The following is a 20,495-nucleotide window of genomic DNA, read 5'->3' on the forward strand; positions in this document are numbered from 1 at the left end:
CGGATCAGAGTGGCACTGTGGGTCCAGGTCAGGCACAACAGCCCCCTCCCCTATGTTGTGTGCCAGCCAAGCCTCCTTTGTTGTAACCCTCATTAGCGCCAGTTAGAAGAATCTGTTGGGCAGGAGAACAGGCGTCCCTCTGCCGCCCCTCCCTGCTTCGTTCACAGCAGAGAGCCCTCGATCTGCTTCTCCTCCACTAGCAGACTCACAAACTAACAGTACAGGGCAGCAGGCGGTTGAGGACTTCCTCAGAGACACCAGAATGGACGCCCCAGATTATGGAGTTGCAGCAATGAGGAGAGGAAGCTATGACGATTCTGCAGCTTCTCTACGGCCTGTGAGTATTGATCAGCCCATCCAAAGGTGAAAAAGATCCTGTTGGTGTCGACCGCTGCGTGTGATTCAGTGACTCATGAAGCTGACATCTGTATGGGTCATCACTTTCTGTGTGGGAGAGAATTGAAGGCCATATATCTGGAGGTGGATTGACAGATGGAAGGAGTTTTTGCGAGTGCAGATACAAACTATATTATCTTAAACATACACATGTAGCCTGAGTGTTTTACGACCAGTAAATCGATCTTTAGATACATATATATATATATATATATATATATATATATATATATATATATATATATACAGCTGTCGTCCTCGCGAGCGCTATAGCATCCTCGCGAGCGCTAGTTAAGGGCGACATACACTTTTGTAATTGCAACTGCGGCTGGCCACGCAGTTGCATCAACGGACTCGTTTTGGTTTATAGTTCCCGCCTTTTCTATACGCCAGAACAGTAGGTGGCGCAACGGCCGTTTCGAGTTGACCTGCACGCCGACGTTCACCGATATCTCCCTCCAGGAATTCACCTCCATCTGTGTGTCCTTATACTCCGTCAGACGGGTTATATAAATGCTCATATTTGTGGACCTCTTCAGCCGAACGTTCTTCAACGGGATCCATTGCTCGTGTTTCTGCTATGGCTTTAAAAAAAAAAAAGCGGTATCATGCTATAAAACCGGAAACACAAGACTCAGAAAGGATGTGGTTAGCAGACTAATCACAGTCTTGCGGGCTGCGAACGGCTCGTGTGGCTTTGTTGATTAGTCCGAAATTTTGGGCGACGCACGCAAGATGGCTGATGGGACGACGCACTGATGGGGCCCTTGCGTGTCTTGCGTCTCTGCAGGCCTGAAGCCTCGACAAAGGGGGCGGGGCATGCCTCCGTCGCTTCTCCTCATGAAAAGAACATTTTTTCCGCTATGGACTATGGAAGAAATAACTAGTAGTTCTGCTTTATACTTGTTGTGGAAGTCACAAAAACGTTTTAATATCAAACACCCTCGTGTTTGGGTTCATAACAACAATCGTAGCCGCACACAGCTCGCTGAATTTCACAGACTCCTTCAGGAACTGCGTCTGGTTTATTGGGACTGTACCTGCCGTCCACCATGAAAATAACCACTAGTTCTGCTTTATACTTGTGTAAATTCCACATATGTGTGAACATGTTATATGAATGTTAGCTTTGTTGGAAAGTGACTGTAGTTATCTAAAGCACCTGCAAAGAAAATATTGCATAGCTCTCTGATGACATTCCACTTTAACACAAGTTGCAAAATGTCAATATGCGCATAACTTACTGAAGTATAGATAGGTAGCTATGTTGAACTCTCTTTGTAGCGCACGCCCCAGGACTAGTCCGCCCTGTCCTTTGTGTCCTGGTACATCATGAGTCAGTCTGTGTGCCAACATGGAACGAGCTGCAGAGAGAGAGGCCAAAAAGAGATGCTTTGTTAAGTCTTCCTGCTTTTGTTTGTTTTGTTTTGCTGTTTTTCTCTTTGTCTTCAGTTCTGCTTAATCCAATTTCACAGTTTCTTCCAGCAATTAGAGCTCAAGAGCAGCCACAACAAAGAAAATCTGCTTGTGTTCTTTCACCTAAATGAACCCAACAGAGTTTATGTGTGTATGAAAGACTGTTCCTGCTGGGAAAATTCATTTAATTAAAGGTTAGGATTAATGAAAGAAAGCGTTTGAATCCTATGGACTTTGAAGATCCTGTGTCTTTCACTGAAGCGCAACAATGAGGTCCATGAAATGGAAATTAAACTTGTCAATCTCCTTCAGAGGAAACAAATGCAATGTGCAATGTGAAACAAATAAATGTCTTTGAATATTTATTATTCAGAAACTTGGAATAATTCAATTGAACGGGCGGAGCTGTTAACCACAGAGGGTTCGGAGGTCTGACCTGTAAAAATAATTGAGTTTTATACATCAAGAATAATGTCTGTCCTCGCAGTGTGTCATCAGACAGGCCCTGGTGCCTGTCTGCAACACGCTGTTTGGCTGCGGTCCTGAAGCAACAGTGAGGGCAAGAGGAGTACCAACTACCATTATGGGTCCAGTTTTAAAGCTATCTATCCTTCAGTGAGGCAATTTCAGCTTTGAATTATTAACTTTTTTGCAGTATACAGCCATGTTGTTGATGCAGATACATTCAGGAAACCCAGATCACACTCTGTTGGGACTCCATATGTTATTGTCAGAGTGAGATTTAAACATTTTTAGTTTGATGATGCTATGTCTGTTCTTCTCGACAGAGCGAACAGAAACAATTTCTGAAGCAATCTGTTTTGGTAAATGAAGTTTGGTGAAGCATGCGTCTCTTTTTCTGTGCAGCTTTCTGTCTTTTGAGAATTCATTATTTTTAAGGTATGGCTCTAATGCACATCCACCACTGACGGCGTGTTTAGTTTCCACTGAAAGATCTATGTGCCTCCTTCATGAAACACGCTCGAGAGGGAAAATGTATTTTAAGCACAGAGAAAATTGTACCTTTTGAAGACAACTGATGTGTTTTTCTTCTATTCACTTCACTTTGCATGTTCACACAAGTGAAGTAAGGGGGCAGAAAAGACGGCTTGAAAATGTACATAGAAAAGCGACACAAAGGTCTGGCAAGGAGATCTAGGCTTCATCAGGAGAGTTTTTCAGTTTACAATAAGAAACCTTAAATCATGGATGAAGACAAACTGGTTGTTCACGTTAAGTTTCACATTTGTATTTAAGAGCAGCTCTGAGCGTTTCCTCCCTGCACCCTCAAATAAATGGGCTTCCAATTTCTTAAATAAAAACTTTATTACGTGTCATTTAGCTGACGCTTTTATCCAAAGCGACTTACATTGTTGCTCCATACACCGTGGACACAGCGACGGGAGCAATTAGGGTTTAAGTGTCTTGCTCAAGGACACAACGACATGGGCTAGCGGAGCCGGGACTCGAACCACCGATTGAAAGACGTGCATGCTAACCACTGAGCCAAAGTTGCCACATTTCTCCAAAACTAAGTAGTGATTAGTCATAGTTACAGCTTCAAATGTCAGGATCAAGTAAACATGGCAAATATGTGAAGGTTCCAGCTTCTCGGTTGTAATATTTCTGCTGTCCAGACATCAAAATGTTTGTTAATTATTTTGATATTTGATGGAATTAAAGTTTGCTCGAGGACACTGAGGTGGACATGTTTTACTGTTTCTGACATTTTATAGAATAAAAGAATAAATCAATGTCAGATTAATAGATGATAAAAAAAGGTTTGTTGCAGCCCTCATGCTAAATGTCATCTGTGAGACAATATCCTCCACACTGTAGTGTAGAGACAACTGCATGAGAAAAAGGCTTGTCTAAAACAATGCATGTATATACAAATTGCATCACGATTAAAGTTCCTGTGTTTTGTTCCAGCACCTCAGACACTTTGCTCAAAGGCGACGCTCGGCCCCATCACTGGTCTTTGGGAAGGCTTTAGGGATGCAATGGACTTCCATCAGGTATGTGCATCCTTGTTATTAAACTTGTTCAATCTATTGAACATTTAAACTTATATGCACATTTTCTGTAATGCGCGTTGTCCTATTCATGCACTGCTAACAAAGAGTGGCAATGACGATCTTCAATAGTAATGTTTGAGTAAGTGGATTGGTTTATTGATTGACTTATTATGTAAATTGTCTTCAAATTGAACCAATTATGATCCCATTGGGATTCAGTATCGAGTTTTAAGTTACAGCAGCTAATATAACACAAAACATGAGGGATAAAGAGAAGAATCATTTCTTTTAGCTTTAATAACATCAGAAAGGTTAAAGGTCAAACATGCACCATACAGACATGGATATTAATTAATAATGGACCAAAAACATCACATCCACACATTGTTTTTCAAGTTGATATATGTATATAATATATACACACACAAAAATAATAATAATAATAATAACATTAATATATAATCTTTCCAAGCCTACTCAACATATTAATCTAAGATGGAAAGATATCAGTCTCACCTCTCCAGCTCCTTTTCCTCATGAGCAGCTCATAAAGATATGTTCCCTTTGTAAAGCGGCTGTTAGTTTACTTTAAAGGTTCACAAACATCCACGCTGGGGAACCACGGCTTTAGACTGTTTTACCTTCAGGAAATGTCCTTTATTTCGTTAAATGATTTAAAAGTACAAAAAGGAGTTTGCACACACAAATCCAATTTGTTTTGTCTTTTTCAGACTACATGACTCTAACCCTGATTTTTTACTCGCTGACAACATTCGGAGCTTCGTGACAAAAGCCAGAGACCTGAGGCAAATCCACATTGACTCGGTGCTCACACATCTGTGATCGAGCGCTATACGTCAACTTCTCTTGTGTGAAAATCACATGACTCAGAGAGACTCACGATTACCAGACAAAAAGTGGTGTCTCGTGAGCAGTACAGCAATCTGACGACCGTTTCCTTCACTGCAGCCTCCGGCCTGTAGACGGCAGCACATAGGAATAAGATCTCAAGTCCCCTCTCGTCACAAAGGGAGCACATGACAAACCATATAAAGAAACTTATTTCCCCCTCCCAATCATGTGCTCACCACGTGTGGAACAGAAACAGTCATGATGTCACCTTGATATCGCGCTGCAGGCCACACAGCCCACTCTGTTGTTCAGGCTACAAACACAGATGTCCCTCTGGGGGATTTACAGAGCGGGGGTTTGAAACCTGCACAACCACCTTCACTCAAAACCACGCTGAGGTCCAGACTGGCTAACTGAAATTACTATTTCAAATCATTATCTGAAGAAAACATAATGAAAAGATCATGAAAAAAAAGAAACGCTGTAAAAAGGAACAATAATGTGTTGCTGAAATATACTATATAAATATAATGATATTTTGAATCATCTTGTGCTTAGTGTTGGTAACCAATGGGAAGTCCCGACCTTATTGTGATATTGTGAGGTTTCTGCTGTGAGGAAGAATGTGAAATACAAACTTTGTACAAACTTCTGGGCAGTGAAAGAGGATGGTGTTTAGTTTTATATTTTCAAAGTAACTGAGGGCAAAACTAATGCCAGAAAGTAAGCCAAGTACTGAGATGTCCACTGAAACCATGCCTTGTATGGGTTAGTTTGAACTGGGAGGGTCAGCTGTCTTTTCTTTCTTTCTTTTTAATTCTACAGTAGCTGCATCTTCCTGTGTAATTTCTCTTGAACACTGACCTTCAGTCTATTTTTATAAAGGTAAAGAAAAATGTCACCCACTAAGGTTTATTTTGACCAATGAGATTTTCTGTTGGGCGAAGGAAAGATGCCTTTAAGACAATGTTTGTGCATGGCTTGTGTGTTATGGGGGGTGGCTTTCTGTTCCACATCTACAATGCAGTTTTCTAAAACACGTATCGTTCTTCATTTTAAAATAATATCTGAAAAATGAATTCAGTTCTGTAGTTATTGGAAACACTGAGGTCGTGTCCTGTTGGAATCTGGTACTTTTTGCAACCTGGAAATTGTAATTCAATAGCTGATCCCATCGTGAACACATAATATATTATAATTTGAGTAATTGTTAGGCAACAAATAAAACGTTAAAAGCTTCAGCATTTCCCAAACAGAATTGAGTTCCTAGCATTGTTGAAATCAGCAGAGAAGTCCAAATAATATATCATTTTGTGTGTGTTGTTCTTGTTACTTAATTGTCATGTTGTAGGAAGGTTGGAGGGGACTCGGACTCACAACCTCTGCATTTATAAAATCCATGATCCAAGTTGATTTTTATATTTTCAAGAGCACCGCTACAGTGCTGATCAAGAACACCCGTTGTGTCTGAAAGAACAGGCCTTGCTGTGAGGCTCTCGTGAACACACACACTTTCTTCAGGTTTGATCTTTTGCTTTGGAACAAAATTGCTTTTGTGTCTAGTCAAGTCTGCTTGATGAGGCGCTCTGTAATCGTCCTCCATTTACCATTTATTGTGTTAGCGGTTTATCACCTCCTCTTCTATGTCTGAAGTTAAACGCTTCAACCTTTTGGAGTTGTTATTACAATATTCACACAAAGACCCCCGGAGCATGCAGTCAATCATAGCAGTGAGATAAATGTCAGACACAACCCACTCTCAACACACAGACACTGTGCATTTCCTGGAGGCGGGGGACCTCGTGGGTGGAAGTATCACTGTAGTGGGACTACCACTGACGTCACCATGAAGAAATATACGTTAGGGAAAATTAGCTGTGCATTTAGTTAAATATTTGATTTGTTTCATTTTAGTATCTGAATATTTTCTGAAATGCGTCTTGGATCCCAAGATATACATGCATTCAAAAACATAAATGCTACAAATGATATATTACATGAGATATATATATTACTAAGTACTTGCAGTACAACCAATTTAATCATTTTTCATTTATTTTTTACATTTGCCCACCATACATTTAATATAAAAGTCTATAAGTGAAAATATATCGCTTTTGTTAATCATTCCTGCACATATATAAACATATATCAAATTATGACAGGTGTTTTTCGAGTAGTTTGAGGGTTATAAAGGAGAATGTTAAAATAGTTTCCTTACAATATGATGAGGTTATTTACATCCGTGATGTCGTGCAGGAGAAAACAAACAAGTGATTGTTTACAATCACAATTATACATTTTAGACATTAATGCCTTGTAATTAGAATATGGATGTTGGTTACATTCAAGGAGTATTTTGACAGTTAGTTTTTTCTTGCAGAGATGAGAAGATAGAGACCACTCTCGTTTCTGCCCGTTGAATATGAGCGTCCAGCCAGGAGACGGCTAACATCAGCAAATCAGCAAGACGCGTGAACTTTTTAACCCTAAGCCTTGTTGTATTGACCTTTTACATTGTTACCTTTGGACAGAGCACGACGAGCCAAGCTAAGCTAACGGTAACATCTCCTGGCTGTCTTCACATTTATCGGATGGATGTGAAAGTCGTCTATTAAAGTATTTAAATGAGTTACGCAGCAGTTTGATTGTTGTTAGTACATTTACAACTACTTCAATGCAATTTTGTAGTTTTCTGTTAGCGTTTACACCTGTTGTTAACCACCAGCTGGAGCTTATAGTGGTTTTATTTGCTGGTATTTTATGTGTCATCAGTGGGCCAGAAGGGTAACAGGGAAAGTACCTGCTGCAAACATTTGAATTTCTGCCCTGAACCCACAGCCAGTGTGGGGAGTGATGGACAACTTTGGTTTCATAATCATTTAGAACAAACAACTCTTACTTCTTGTGTTTGTTCAGATTGACTTATCTGTGAGTTGATTCGATGCACATTTTCTTCATGACTGCTGCAATGACTCTCTGATTGATTTTTTATGACAGATAATTCTGTTGAATATCCTCCTAGTTCAGTTAGGCTGGAAACAGTCTCGTGTAACATGTGATGTGAGATGAGAGGTAATCCCTACAAGAATGAAGAGCGCAGCCAAAGTCTCTTTGTTTTCTGTTCAAGATTAAATCAGTTTTGCTGTTGTTCGGTCATGTAGACTATTATAGATACGTCAATTTAAAAAGTCCCTCCTCGCTTTCGAAAATGGTGGTTTAAGACAGACACAGTGGATTAAGTGTCTTATTCTATAATGAAATTATATTGTGTTATTGACAGGATATTAATCTGTTGAAATGGAAAATGCTTCACACACAGATCTGACATTTTTCATTAAATTAAAACCTAATTCCACGCTCTCGGTGGTATTTGGGGAGGGATCACAGTGTTGGAGGCTATTGATTAGAGTCAGCAATATATATTTTCCCTTTAGGTCACTCTTCAGTCACCAAACAACAACCTAACTTTGGAGTATTTGCACATCATCTTGTTTGGTGCTTTGTTATTGCAGCACACACATGCTGTTGTGGCTGGTAAGCGTTACAAGTTGCAGCAACAAGAACCAGTTTTTGTTGTTGTTGCTGCTTTCAGTCTTTCTGCTCACTAAGCTAACGGCCTCTTGGCTTCAGCTTCATGGTAAAAGCCGCCTAGACACACAAAGTTGTATCAATCTTAAGCTAACTCGTGGCAGTAAAGCAAATCAAAAAAGTGTTCCCCTAAAATGAACGACTCTACTTTTACACTGTTGAAAAAGTTTGGTTCATTAAATACCACTTTTGTCAACCAAGCACTGATTATTGTATAGTTGGTAGTTTTCCATCAAATGTCGACTTCTAGGATGTTTTCCTAGAAAGGAATTTACTGTAACAACAAAATGTCACTGTTTCTTTTGGAATGATAAGAAAATATATGTCAAAATTACCAACTTTAGATTTGTCTGGCTGTGGGTTGTCCCTGTCATCCACCTCTTCCATGTCCTCTTCCCCCAGAGAGGAGGCTTCCTGTTGGGTCTCAGTGGAGCAGAGTCCATTCGTCCTCGGCCTCACAAGTGAGAACGGAGAGCTGCTGCTGGACGAGTGCATTCAGGTCACAGAGGGATCGAAGACCGAAGAGAGACACCTGTTCCTCTTCAGCGACGTCCTTGTCTTTGCTAAACTCAAGTACGACGTGCAGATATTGATCAACATCCCAGAAAGGGTTTAAAGAAAATCAAATAAGTTTCCATGGAACAAAAAGTTGACACTGGGAAACTCCTGACACAACTCTAAAAATAATGTAGGAAATACAGCTGGTGTGGTAGTTAAATAACTTTTTTACAGTTTGGGAGACTGAAAGAGGAAGTACAAAACAAAACATGTGTTTTTGGTCTGAATACTCGGACTGTTAGGGAATCTCCCAGCACACACCACTGTGTTTAGTCGTGTCTTGAGAGAAACAGAAGAAAAAAGCACGGTGGTTCCCTCTTTTATGGAGTCACGTGAGGGGGGATAAATATGTTCTTCTTAAAAAACTAAATCCAACATACGTTCAGCTAAAGTTCTGACAAACATCAAATGTAAGGAAGATACTTACTCATGAATGTTGCTTTAGTAGTCTGACAAGTGTCATTACTCGCGTCTAGAATCAATAGCGAAGTGAAGCGAATCTGGACACATACCTACTGAAGCATTTGGATCACGTCTGTGCTATTATTATGATGACAATAATTACAATGAAAACCTCCCCGTACTTTGTTCCTGTTGGATGAAATCAACATGATCTGATCGTGCAGCTTTCTAGACAATTAAACTGAGCATCTGTCGCTCATCTGAGTCAGATTAGAGCTGCTTGTCAAAGCCGGTGGAAGTTTTATATCTCTTGAGTGGGAGGGCAATCTCACTCATCTGTGTACCACAACCTGCACACTGTTCCAGGAGGTAAGCACAGCTGGGACTACAGTAAGATATCGTTTACAATATCTTACTGTGTGTTTACGATATCTTACTATAGTATATATATATATATATATATATGAGCATTCATCACTGAGAGAAATATTGTGTGGTTTGATTAAGTTCAAAACACCAGTCATGTGGAGTATCTTTGAGCTTTCTATAGTCTGAAATAACCTTGATTATCTACAGTTGATCATTTCAAGTAACAATCGGTTTGTGAATGAGCATCATTAAATTACAGAATTGATTGATAAAAATCTTAAAAGAGTAGTTCAACCTTTTGGAAATAAACCTTTTTTTCTTGCTAAGCTTCAGACGCCAAGATTGAAACCGTTCTTCTGTCTGTCCAATGCATATGAAACAACATCTCTCCATTGTACCTTTCTTTAATAGGTTTTAATATTATGCTGGCGGTAATCACATTCACAGCAGTCCATTCTGAAAACTGTGTGCCAGGTCATATCCTAAAATAAAATATAACAGATCTTCAATCTGCTGTGTGCTCTGTAAATGATGCTCTTGCAGGCAGCTGTTTACATAAACAATGCACAGTGGGTCAGTGGGGGCCCTCAATTCATATTTCCCCCATGACCTCCCAGTGTCCTGTGAACGTTTATGTCTCACAGCCTTTCTATTAGAGCTAGAATAAATGGTCTGGAGGGACGAATGTTTAGATGGGGAATTGGAAGAGGAAACTCTTTCAGAATCGGGCAAGCGTCCCTGGGGTCTTTCCATTTTAGGTTTTATTCTATACAACCTCTGGTTAGTTGCACATCACTTTTCTCGTTTTATTTCTGTACCATAACACCTCCTACATCCCTCAGCGCCTCTGCTGCAAAGGCATTGAGGTCAGCGGGGTCACGAACAAATGCCACAAACAACTAAGCGGGAATGATTCCCCTCGAATCTTTGACGAGCCACCTTGAGAGGAAACTTTTCAATGAACTTTTTATGCTTTTCATTTAGATTGCACCACCGCCTCTCACAACAGATTCCTTTCAGGACACACAGTGCAGCGCAGGAGTGTTGTGGACACAGGAGTGTTCAGGTCGACCATGTAAAAACTTGTTCAAGAGCTATTGAAGCGTTTTCATTCCGAAATATAATGAAGCATACATACTAATGATTTCTCTGCCATGTATTAATTGATATATTAATTTCAGACAGTCTCTTTGTATCACTGCATACCAAAATTGGTTATAGAAGTAAAACAATGAATACAATCTGACTGGGAAATAAATATATGAAACCTTGGAAACATTTGTGAGGAATGGAAACAGAGAGGACTGTTGAGATGCTTTTGTTTCTGCTTTTGTTTGAACAGGTCGACCAGCAGCTACCGCCTGAAGCACAGAGTGAGCCTCGAGGACGTTTGGCTCTGCGGGTTTGAAGCTGAAGCGGAGGAAGAGGAGGGAACGACAGGAGACATTGATCTCAGAGTGACACTCGTGTTGGCCTGGGAGCTCACCGTTTGTTTGGTGTGTTTCTGGTGAGCAGCGACGCAGCAGATGACTCGCATACAAACACGATGACAGTGCTAACGTTTGGCTGTGAGGCGCTTCAGTTTATTGGTATTCTACCCTTTTCACCCTTATACTCCTCTTGAATCTTTTACTCCAAACGGGAAAAAGAAAGGAGATATAATATGTATTGGAAAAAAGGGCAGAAACTTCTCGCAATCCTGATTTTTGTAGTTGTTGGAGATGATCATGTTTTTGTGTACTAAAACATGACTAGCGTGACACATTTTTAGTTCTACCACCTGTGGCTTCACATCACATAACCAGAGATAAAGTATCTTCTACAAACACAGACCAAGAGCTTTTATTCTGCCTGTCCTTGATGTAAAAGTGAAGTGTGGATTTCACTGTGAGATTCAGCTCCTCCTCCTGCAGTCAGTATTTACTCGCATTACAGTTCACAAGACCGTGACAGTTGTGTCAAAAAAAATACAAGAGTAATTCCTTATACGTGAAAACCTGTTTTGCAGTAAACTTGAAAATGTTGGAATAACCAGACATTTTACACATTTTACAATAAATGTAATACATCAAATTAGTTCAATCTATCTTAAGCCATACTAACTAACTTTCTTGTTTTCAAGTTCTGTACGGATTTAACAAAAAAGATGTAACATTTTAATCAGTGAGCTTTAAAAGCGTTGGATACTGTGACCTTCAGCCAAAGCCAAGTGCACAGACTGTTGTAAGCTAAGCTAACTGGCTGGCTTTTGAGAGATTAGTATTAAATCATGAAACTCTTGGGAAGAAAGCTTATTTGTGTTTCCTTAATGTTGAACTATTCCTTTAACTGTCATAAAATCTAACTTTGTTTTTTTTTACCATGTGCCTAAACAGAACATAACACTGGCTTCCTTTTCTTTGTCAAGGATTAAAAAAATGAAATCTGAAGGTGTTCATGGAATATTTACACTTGTAGTAAATGGTCATATGATCTGTGGCCTTCATGAAAACAGGGAAGTGACGAAGAGAAAGTCGTCCCTGCTGCATCACAAGACAAGAGGTTGCAAAATAGGAAGTGTGGAGCTGCCCAACGAACCAGTTTGAGGGGATTAACATCAGATGACTTTACCTACACAAACTAGCCTTTTGGATATAGAGGAAGTGCAGGAGAAACACAGTGTCACACTTTTTGTCTAGACTGGAATTGACTAAAATGAATGAAACATTTCTGTCATCTGTCTCATCAGGGCACTGAATGGCACCAGCATAGAATGCTGGTAGTCATCCGTGTTGTTCATTGACTCCCACGTTTCTCGCACAAGTAATTGATCGAAACGTAACACGCTTTGTGTTTGACTCGCTGTGTATTCCAAGAAGTTGCTGAATCCCCTGGTGGGATTTGATTTTTCGTTTTGCTTACTGTATATTGCGGTTTGTCTCTGGCGATGAAGTGTGGGAAAGTTTCCTTCTCACTCACATGGAGTTGATCGTGCATATTAAGCCGATTGCTCAATAGGCACACAATCACATGATACAGCAAGCGGCCTTAATGCACTGAATAACTGCATGTGAGAAGGTGATGCCCTTCAGGTGCGCATGTAGACACGCGTATCTGTTTCGCCATCATGTTTCCACTGGTGGACACCGAGCCGCAGCTCGTCTAGGAGGAAGTGGAAGGTGTCTGGTTGGGGGCCGCCGTGACGCTGCTTCCTGTTGCCATGACTGTGTTACAGTTTCCACCAGAGTTGTTAAAAGTCGCTGTGGGTGAACACATTGGTTCATTCCTCCCACTGTATCTGCTGGTTTGATTCTCTCTGTGGATGAGTAACTCATACCATGCTGTTATTTCGCCCACAGCTCGCCTGAGGTGAAAGAACGCTGGTTAGATATTCTTCACAGGTAAGAAAAAACATTATTCACACATTATCAATTTAATAATCAATATGTATCCAACTCAATAGCCTTTGAATTCTCATAATTAATAACAGTTGGATACTACTCATGCTACAATGTACAGCCATTTTGATCGGTATTGACAACATAGCATTGCTGTAGGCATCAAATTGTCAGCTAAATCCATAACAATGAGTACGTTTCAAATTAATTTAGAAAAATGCTTCAATATGAAATATATTCAGATAATGTCATGTCGACTGCAGCAAGAGAAATAATGAAGAGCAATGTTTATTTTGTATCTACTACTCCAAATAAATATAGAACTACAAAGCATTATAATGATCAACTGTAAGGATTAAATACACAAAAACATCAAATAAGAGGTTTTGTGTGGCGAGGTTAAGAAAACAAAAAAAAAGTATAAACTAAAAAGTCTAAATACTAAAAGACTTTGGTGCAAATTGTAAATTCATAAGTATCTTTTCACAGAAAAATTAAAGACGCAAAAGCGAGAGCTGGTTGTGCTTCTTCCCCACCAGACGCCCTCATGAAGGTTCTGAGCAGCAGCATCACAGTACGTCTCTCTGCCAAGTCCTATTCACACCAACATATGTTTAAAAAAGAGCTTTTTACTCAATAATCTCTTTCTCTGTCTCTCTTTTCTTTTAGACTAAAACTCTAACAGGAGGTGGAATGGAACAATTCATCGAGTTTTCACTTAATGTGAGTAAAACCTTTCCACTCATGCTGAGATCAGAGTCTAAAAAGCATACAACGTTGCTGCAAAAAATACATCTGAATAACAATTCAAAAGGTTTGACGTGATTGATTGTTGGCTACTATATCATAAGTGTCTTTTGTCTTTTGATTTCTTCACTCGAACTCTGACTCGTGTGTTAGTCGGCATGAATAGCGAGGGTGTGTGCCGCTGGGCGATTGAGAAAATACAGCACCCTTCTCCCTTCTGGTCTATTTGCATTCTGTTCCTCTTGCATACTCATCACCTCATCTTTTTTTCTTATGTTTTTGTTACCAGGGCGATGCAAAGATATGCGCCGTGTCAAAGCAGTTGAATAACCAGGAGGACAAGCATGCCATTGGTGAGTTTGAGAGTGGCAGTTTTGATGGAGGGAGGGGCTCATTCATGGTGCGATGTGTAGAGACCACAAACGCAGAAAAGGGAAATGTAACAACTGATAAGAGTGAGCAAGTGAAGAAAGCTGTTATTTGACACATTAATGCTCTGGCTTAAAATCTTGTACATCCGTATTTTTTTTTTTTTACTGTGTTGCACTATTTTTGAATTGTTTTGAAGACTAAAATACAGTAACTGTTTTAATCTGTAGTATAATATAACAGGTTGAATGAAATATTTCTGCTTCCACAGAAACTAAGTGGAACCTGGTGAGGAGGCTCAGAAAGGGCTCTAGTTTCATCAACAAAGCATGCCGATCAGATACTGATACCAAGACTCAGCTGTTTGGACAGCCCCTCTGTAAAATATGCCCAGATGAACGTTCACTTCCCAAACCAGTCACAGTAAGTTGATTCTCGACCTCACATGTCAGATCTCACCACTTCCTCTCTCCAGTCAACTTTGTCTTAAGGACAAAGAGCTAAACTGATGTATCCAGAACACATTTGTTTCAGTGTTCCTTGAAAAACTGCCAGCACTTTGGACATATTTCCGTATTGTTTTAGGGAATACAACTACTCAGAAAGAACTCACCTAGCTGCACTTTGACAGCTCTTTGACGGCAGGAAACCGTTCCCTGCTCAGTGATTAGTCTCAGCCCATAATTGCACTCGACACACACAGCTTGTTTCTGTCTTCACTATCATAATCTCACATCTCTCCTCTCCTCCGTCCCCGTCCTTTCACCAGGAGGTGCTGGTGCTGCTGAGGAAGAGAGGCCCGTCCACAGAGGGAGTGTTTAGGAAACCTTGCAATAACAAGAACATGCGGGACATCCGAGAGCAACTGAACAACGGCCTGGAGGTGAACATGGATGTCCAGCCGGTCGTCCTGCTCGTCGGCTTGCTGAAAGTAAGTTCACGGACCGTTACCATTATATACTATACATTGAATACTCCTGTATTATTTATATGAAACTACTACTGTTACACTACTTGCTACACCATTCGCACTAATTAAACTGCATTTCACCTGATGCTATGTGACCATTAAGTTAATATATGTCACGACCTCAACTACAGCTGCCGCTGCTACAACTACTGCTCCCCCAGTGGTGGGAGCAGTAGATCTTTGACTTGAGTAAAATGTTAACACTACCACAGTGTAGAGATACTATAATACAAGTAAATGTTCTGCATTCAAATGAAGTAAAGTCCAAAAGTATTATCATTCAAGAATATATAGAGTATTTAAAATCACAAAAGCAAAAGTATTCTATATGCATTTATGTGTAAGCATCACGTTATCATTGCAGCTGCTAAAGATGAAGTTAAAGTTGTCATAATCTGAATCTGCAAAGGAACTAAAGTAGTAGTAATGAAGTAGCATGAAATAGAAATACCTAAGTAAAGTACCCTGATAGTCTCCATCAATGTCCCACATGTTTTCTGATATGTTAAAACACAGTAACTCAGTATGTACAATACCAGGTCCCTCCAAGATGCCTTTATGCTATTTTTGTTCTCATTCACATCCAATTCTAAAGACAAGAACCAGTTTAGTTTGGATGGCACACCAGATCATTTCTATGTAGAAGTACTGTGTCTCATCATTGACTCCCTCTCTTGTGTGTTGCAGAGTTTTCTGAAGGAGCTTCCTGGCAGCCTGCTGGTGTCTGAACTTTATGACAAGTGGATGGCAGCTCTGGACAATGAAGACACCCAGCAGAGAGCTCTGGAAATCAATAAGTAAGCAATCAATACCTGCTAATAAGTCTCGAGAGCAACTGTAACCCCCAGTGTGAATTTGTCTATTATCATTTATTATTTATTTATATGTGAATTGTACATATGAAAGGACATTTATTGGACTTCTCATGGCTGCCTATGTGGTCAAAAGTAAACAGATGGGCATTTTGAGTGTTTAGCAGAACATTTCCAATGTGCTCCAACTGTAGGCTGAACACAAACCACTTCTCCTTTTTAGTCTGTCTTCAGTTTAAAAGAAGGAAGAAGCCTAAATTGAAAAAATGAGCGCCAAACTAATGTCTTCTTCCTGTTCTCTTTTCGTTCTTCCTTCCTACTTTTGCTCCCCGCCCACAGGGTGGCGGACGACCTCCCGGGACTCAACAAACTCCTCCTGCAGCATCTCGTCTGCGTCCTCCATCACATCCTCAAAAACGCTGACTTCAATAAGATGGACGCCTACAACTTGGCGGTGTGTATCGCCCCCACGCTGCTGCAGCTGGACTGCACCCCGCTCGATGAGCAGAAGGAAAAGATGAAGAAGGTAGAGAGAGTTGTTTTGAATATGCTATCTCAGTTTTGGTGCTTTGAAGCTTTGTGGTTTCTCAGTGCAGAAAACCTCAAAAGGTTTCATAGAGTTACTTTTGCACTGACTTTTTTTTTGGTGTTGGTTGACTTAAGTACTAATAAAAAAACACTTAACCTTGGTCGATTAAAGCACTGCGTGGCTGTGCTGTATCTTAAGCACAGCTTGGATTGTTTTGAATTCTTCATATCATTTTCATATTGTTGTTAATTGTACTTCTTTTTCTGATTTGTTGCAGGTCACAGAGCTAACTCAGTTCCTGATTGAGCATTGTGAGATACTTGGAGAGAATATTCTAAATTTGCTGGATATTGATGAAGGTACATTTGCACATTTCTTTTAAAACTGTATGATTGTGAATGGGGAACCTGATGGTTCTAATTTAGATCTTCCCTTCACTTTTTCATCATCTTCCTCCCTCATGTAACAAACCTTAATAGGTTTAGGGAACAGTCATTTTTAAATGGCACATTAAGAGGGGAAGTGATGAAATTAAAGTAAACACAACAAAGGGTTCATTCTGTTTTGCTTCATGCATCAGTAGCATATATCAGTAGTATATATTCAATCTTTATTCATGATGAATCCTGCAAAACATTTATGGAATAAGGTATCATAGGCCATACAACAATTAAAGATTCTCCCTGTCTCTCTTTCAGAACACCTTCCCTTTTGCCAATGATTAAATTAATAGATAAAGATATAAAGATATAATCCTCTTCATTTTCTGACTCCACCTACCCCCCATAATGTCTGCACTGTCCCCAACTTAAGTTACATTTAATTGATACCTTTACAAATTGAGTCAAAAAGAATAACTATAGGTCAATATCTTGAGATTCATGGCTTTGTTTTCCCTCTCTGCAGACTCACTGTCCTCCCAGCATCATGACTCTGCGTATGACAGCACCGACCCAGATGGAGATGGAGAGGCAGGAGAGAGCACCAGCTCCACACATGGAGAGAGTGGATCATCTTCCTCTCTCAGTTCCAGTTTCACCGCCTCCTCTTGGCCAGCTGATGCCATCTTCAACACAGAGCCAGCATTTAACCGTCGCTGCTCCGAGCCCATCATCCTCCTCTCGGCTGACCTCGAGAGCCTGTGCAGCCACTCCAGGAGCCACGACGACTGTTCAGTGGAGAGGAGGGACTTTGAGGAGCAGCCTCTGAAAAAGCAGATCTCAGACGACTCCTTCTTGCTCAGAGAACGAGGTGGAGCAAGACAAGCGGTGTCTTTTCCAAAACTGAGAAGCAACTCTAACATGGATCCTCTGCCCTACACGACGGGCAACTGCTCGTGCTCTTCCCTTGAGAGTGCTGCCTCTAATCAATCTGAAGGCTCTGTTTTCACCAGTTCCCCCGTGGGGTCGCCAACCTGCCCCAGGAAAGCGAACCCCTCCAACCAGCCTTCAATGGAGGCAATGGCTCAGCAGGACATTGCCAAGCCGAATCCAGAGGAGAGGAGGCGTTCGCAGTCCGTGAGAGTCGTCAGTAGAGTCCTCATGAGGACCAGGAGCTTAGGGGCCTTCAGCAGAAGCAGCGTGAAGAAAGACTCCCAGAAGGAAAACTCCTTCCCTTGTGAAACTCTCCAGGAGGACTCTCAGAGTGAAGCAGATCCACCAGCTGAGTTTCTGCATAAACCGCGCCCTCTGTCGGCCATTGAAGTGTTCAAGCAGGTGGACAGCAAGCTGCCCTGCAGGCCTCCGTCATATAAGCAGGCAGTGCAGAACACGGGTCCTCCTCCGCAGTATGGATCAATGACTGTACTCGATGCCATACGGCTGGAGAGAAGGTCCCGTCCGTCCTCTGTGAATTATGACCTCCGACCTACCTGTTCAGTCAATCAGTACACAGACTGTTTCACTCAAGCCGCACAGGACAAAACCAATGTTGTCGAGCAGCGGCAGGCTTTCCGCCAGAGAGCTATGTCCGCGTCTGTGCCCGCAGGTCATCGTGAGGTTGTGTCAAAGAGATGTAGCCAGCCCGTGTTTGAGGATTTTTCTTACGCCAAGGAGTCGTATGTTTGATTGACTTTAAAACTGTTTCACAGATCAGATTTTAGGTATAGAAACAGCTTCAGTTAAGTATTGTGGGCAAAGCCTAAGAACCAGTTTTTAAACTTCCAGTTAGAAACCTGAAAGGCTTCTATTAAGTTTATTCATTCAGAGACACGACATTCATACATTTTCTTAATCGCACGGCTTCATAAGAGCAGCTATTTCTTCCACTACTCTTACACTGAGCAGCTCTGTGTGACAGAAATGGTTGTATACTTACTTGAAGTCCAATCTATTCATTTTTCACTGTTTCACTTTGAATGAATGTCAGCTATGTGCCGCTTCTACGGCTGCACTTTCTCAGTAGTACTATTTAGAGTACAACATTTAAAAGATACATACTTATCATGATAGATATCTATCACAATGAAGCTATGGAAACACAGTTCACTGTGGATAAAATATGCTATGAATTTTAATTTTCTATGTTTTTGTTTGAAATTGTTGAGTTATATGTTGTGTTTTTTTTGTTGCTTTTCACAAGTCCTTTTCATCTTGCATGGTCTTTCTCTTTCACTACATTAAAGCACTTTTCTTGTGATAGACAATGCTTTGTAAATAAACTTAGATGTATATAGATGTGTAATTTTTGTCAAGGGGTCTTCCAGAGTCTTTCCATTCTACCAGAAGTTGTTGTTTGGTCAAATGGAAGAAAAATAACACAATAAAAGAAAATAACAAAGTAAAAAAACTGTCTTCTTTTCTATGAGACCTTTTAGAAAGCTTGTTATAAATGAATGTTGAAACGCTCACCAGTAGAATCATTACCGGCAGAAATAATGAGAAAATGGAAGAGAGTGACTCGTTTGGCTTAACTTCTCTCTGCTAGAAGTGTTGCATAACAGAAGGCATCAGGCCTCATTGAGAGAACAGCATGTTCTGGCACATATGCTGAAACCGGAGGAAACCAGACGTGGTCACATGGGTGGTTTGGTTTTTCTCTGAATTGCTGTTCTGGTCTTTGAGTGCACAGTGAGCTGATGCCACGTCTCTTCCTTCCTTTCTATGATGTTTTAACAGGTCATTTCCTTCCTCAACAAGTCAATTAAGTTCATCCAAAAGTTGCAATGACATTTCAACTGAGCATTTTGAAACATTTTTCATAAGGACACTTAGGATAAAGAAGAGAATCTCTGATAATGCTCATTTCAGATTTCACACAGCAACACAGTTAAAAGCAAGATTTCCAATATTACAGTAAGCTGCAGGGATGACTACTTTTGTGAAGCAAACAATGTTTATTCAACCTGAATCAAAAAGGGCCCTTTTTAAACTCTAGATTATTGTTAGCAGTTGCACCTGCGCATAAAAATAAAGAAGAGTTTAAAAACGGGAAGATCTTAACATAATGTGGCAAACCACCACCACATGCATCAAACAACAACCAGAGAACTTCCTTTGGATTTTCAGTACTATTTGTACAGCCCAATATCCAAAATATGCTTCGGCTTTACAATCCTAATGCATCCAATGACTTCTGTCCTTGGACTCTTGCATCGGAGAGAGTAAGATGCTCTTAGAAAAACCCAATTAGCACCTTGAATACAGGGTCAGAATAAACCTTTCCAAGCTCCAGAAAGAGACTATTGAAGCATGTCTGCATGGCTTTAATCATGCAGCCCCCTCTGCATCCCATTTGGCATCACAAACTCTCAATTGTGAATGGAATCATCAGATCTCACGTGATGTAACTCATTACAGGAAGTACAAGAAAGTCACATTGGGGCAGCAGCATTCATTGAGTTGTGTTTTAATCCCACCACGTGGACAAACATGGCTCAATATAAACTGCGTGGTGATCTGATTCTCTGCAAAGCAAAAAACGACCAAACCATTAAAAAGTAAATGTGAGGGACGTTGAGTCATCAGCGCGACTCTGTTATCTATCTATGATATGTTGAAAGACATGCATGTAATATCCAAACTCCGACTTGAACACTGACAAAAACAGCTTGATTTGATTTTTAATTAATTTTGAGACTCAACACATCTG

At 40.5% G+C, this 20,495-nt stretch overlaps 1 protein-coding gene across 1 annotated transcript; it reads left to right on the forward strand.

The window, feature by feature from the left end:
* Positions 1 to 217: 217 nt before the first annotated feature.
* Positions 218 to 19,157, forward strand: tagapb (T cell activation RhoGTPase activating protein b). Its single transcript, XM_068577155.1, has 14 exons — positions 218 to 337; positions 3,745 to 3,830; positions 8,676 to 8,846; positions 10,945 to 11,109; positions 12,941 to 12,982; positions 13,469 to 13,553; positions 13,649 to 13,702; positions 14,016 to 14,079; positions 14,367 to 14,518; positions 14,865 to 15,026; positions 15,753 to 15,862; positions 16,217 to 16,403; positions 16,684 to 16,765; positions 17,313 to 19,157. Exons 1-14 carry the CDS (start codon positions 263 to 265, stop codon positions 18,470 to 18,472), a joined length of 2,595 nt encoding a protein of 864 aa, XP_068433256.1. The 5' UTR covers positions 218 to 262; the 3' UTR covers positions 18,473 to 19,157.
* The last annotated feature ends 1,338 nt before the right edge of the window (positions 19,158 to 20,495 follow it).

Source organism: Clinocottus analis, unplaced genomic scaffold (genome assembly GCF_023055335.1).
Source record: "Clinocottus analis isolate CAN_PGR_092001 unplaced genomic scaffold, fCliAna1.0.p SCAF_15, whole genome shotgun sequence".
NCBI lineage: Eukaryota > Metazoa > Chordata > Actinopteri > Perciformes > Cottidae > Clinocottus > Clinocottus analis.

What these genes read in the sequence shown, in the direction of transcription:
- tagapb (XM_068577155.1), top strand. Translation starts at nt 263, where the DNA reads ATGGACGCCCCAGATTATGGAGTTGCAGCAATGAGGAGAGGAAGCTAT. An exon ending in AGAGCTCTGGAAATCAATAA is followed by an intron (nt 15,863 to 16,216) that starts GTAAGCAATCAA and finishes CCCCGCCCACAG; the next exon opens with GGTGGCGGACGACCTCCCGG. An exon ending in TTTGCTGGATATTGATGAAG is followed by an intron (nt 16,766 to 17,312) that starts GTACATTTGCAC and finishes CCCTCTCTGCAG; the next exon opens with ACTCACTGTCCTCCCAGCAT.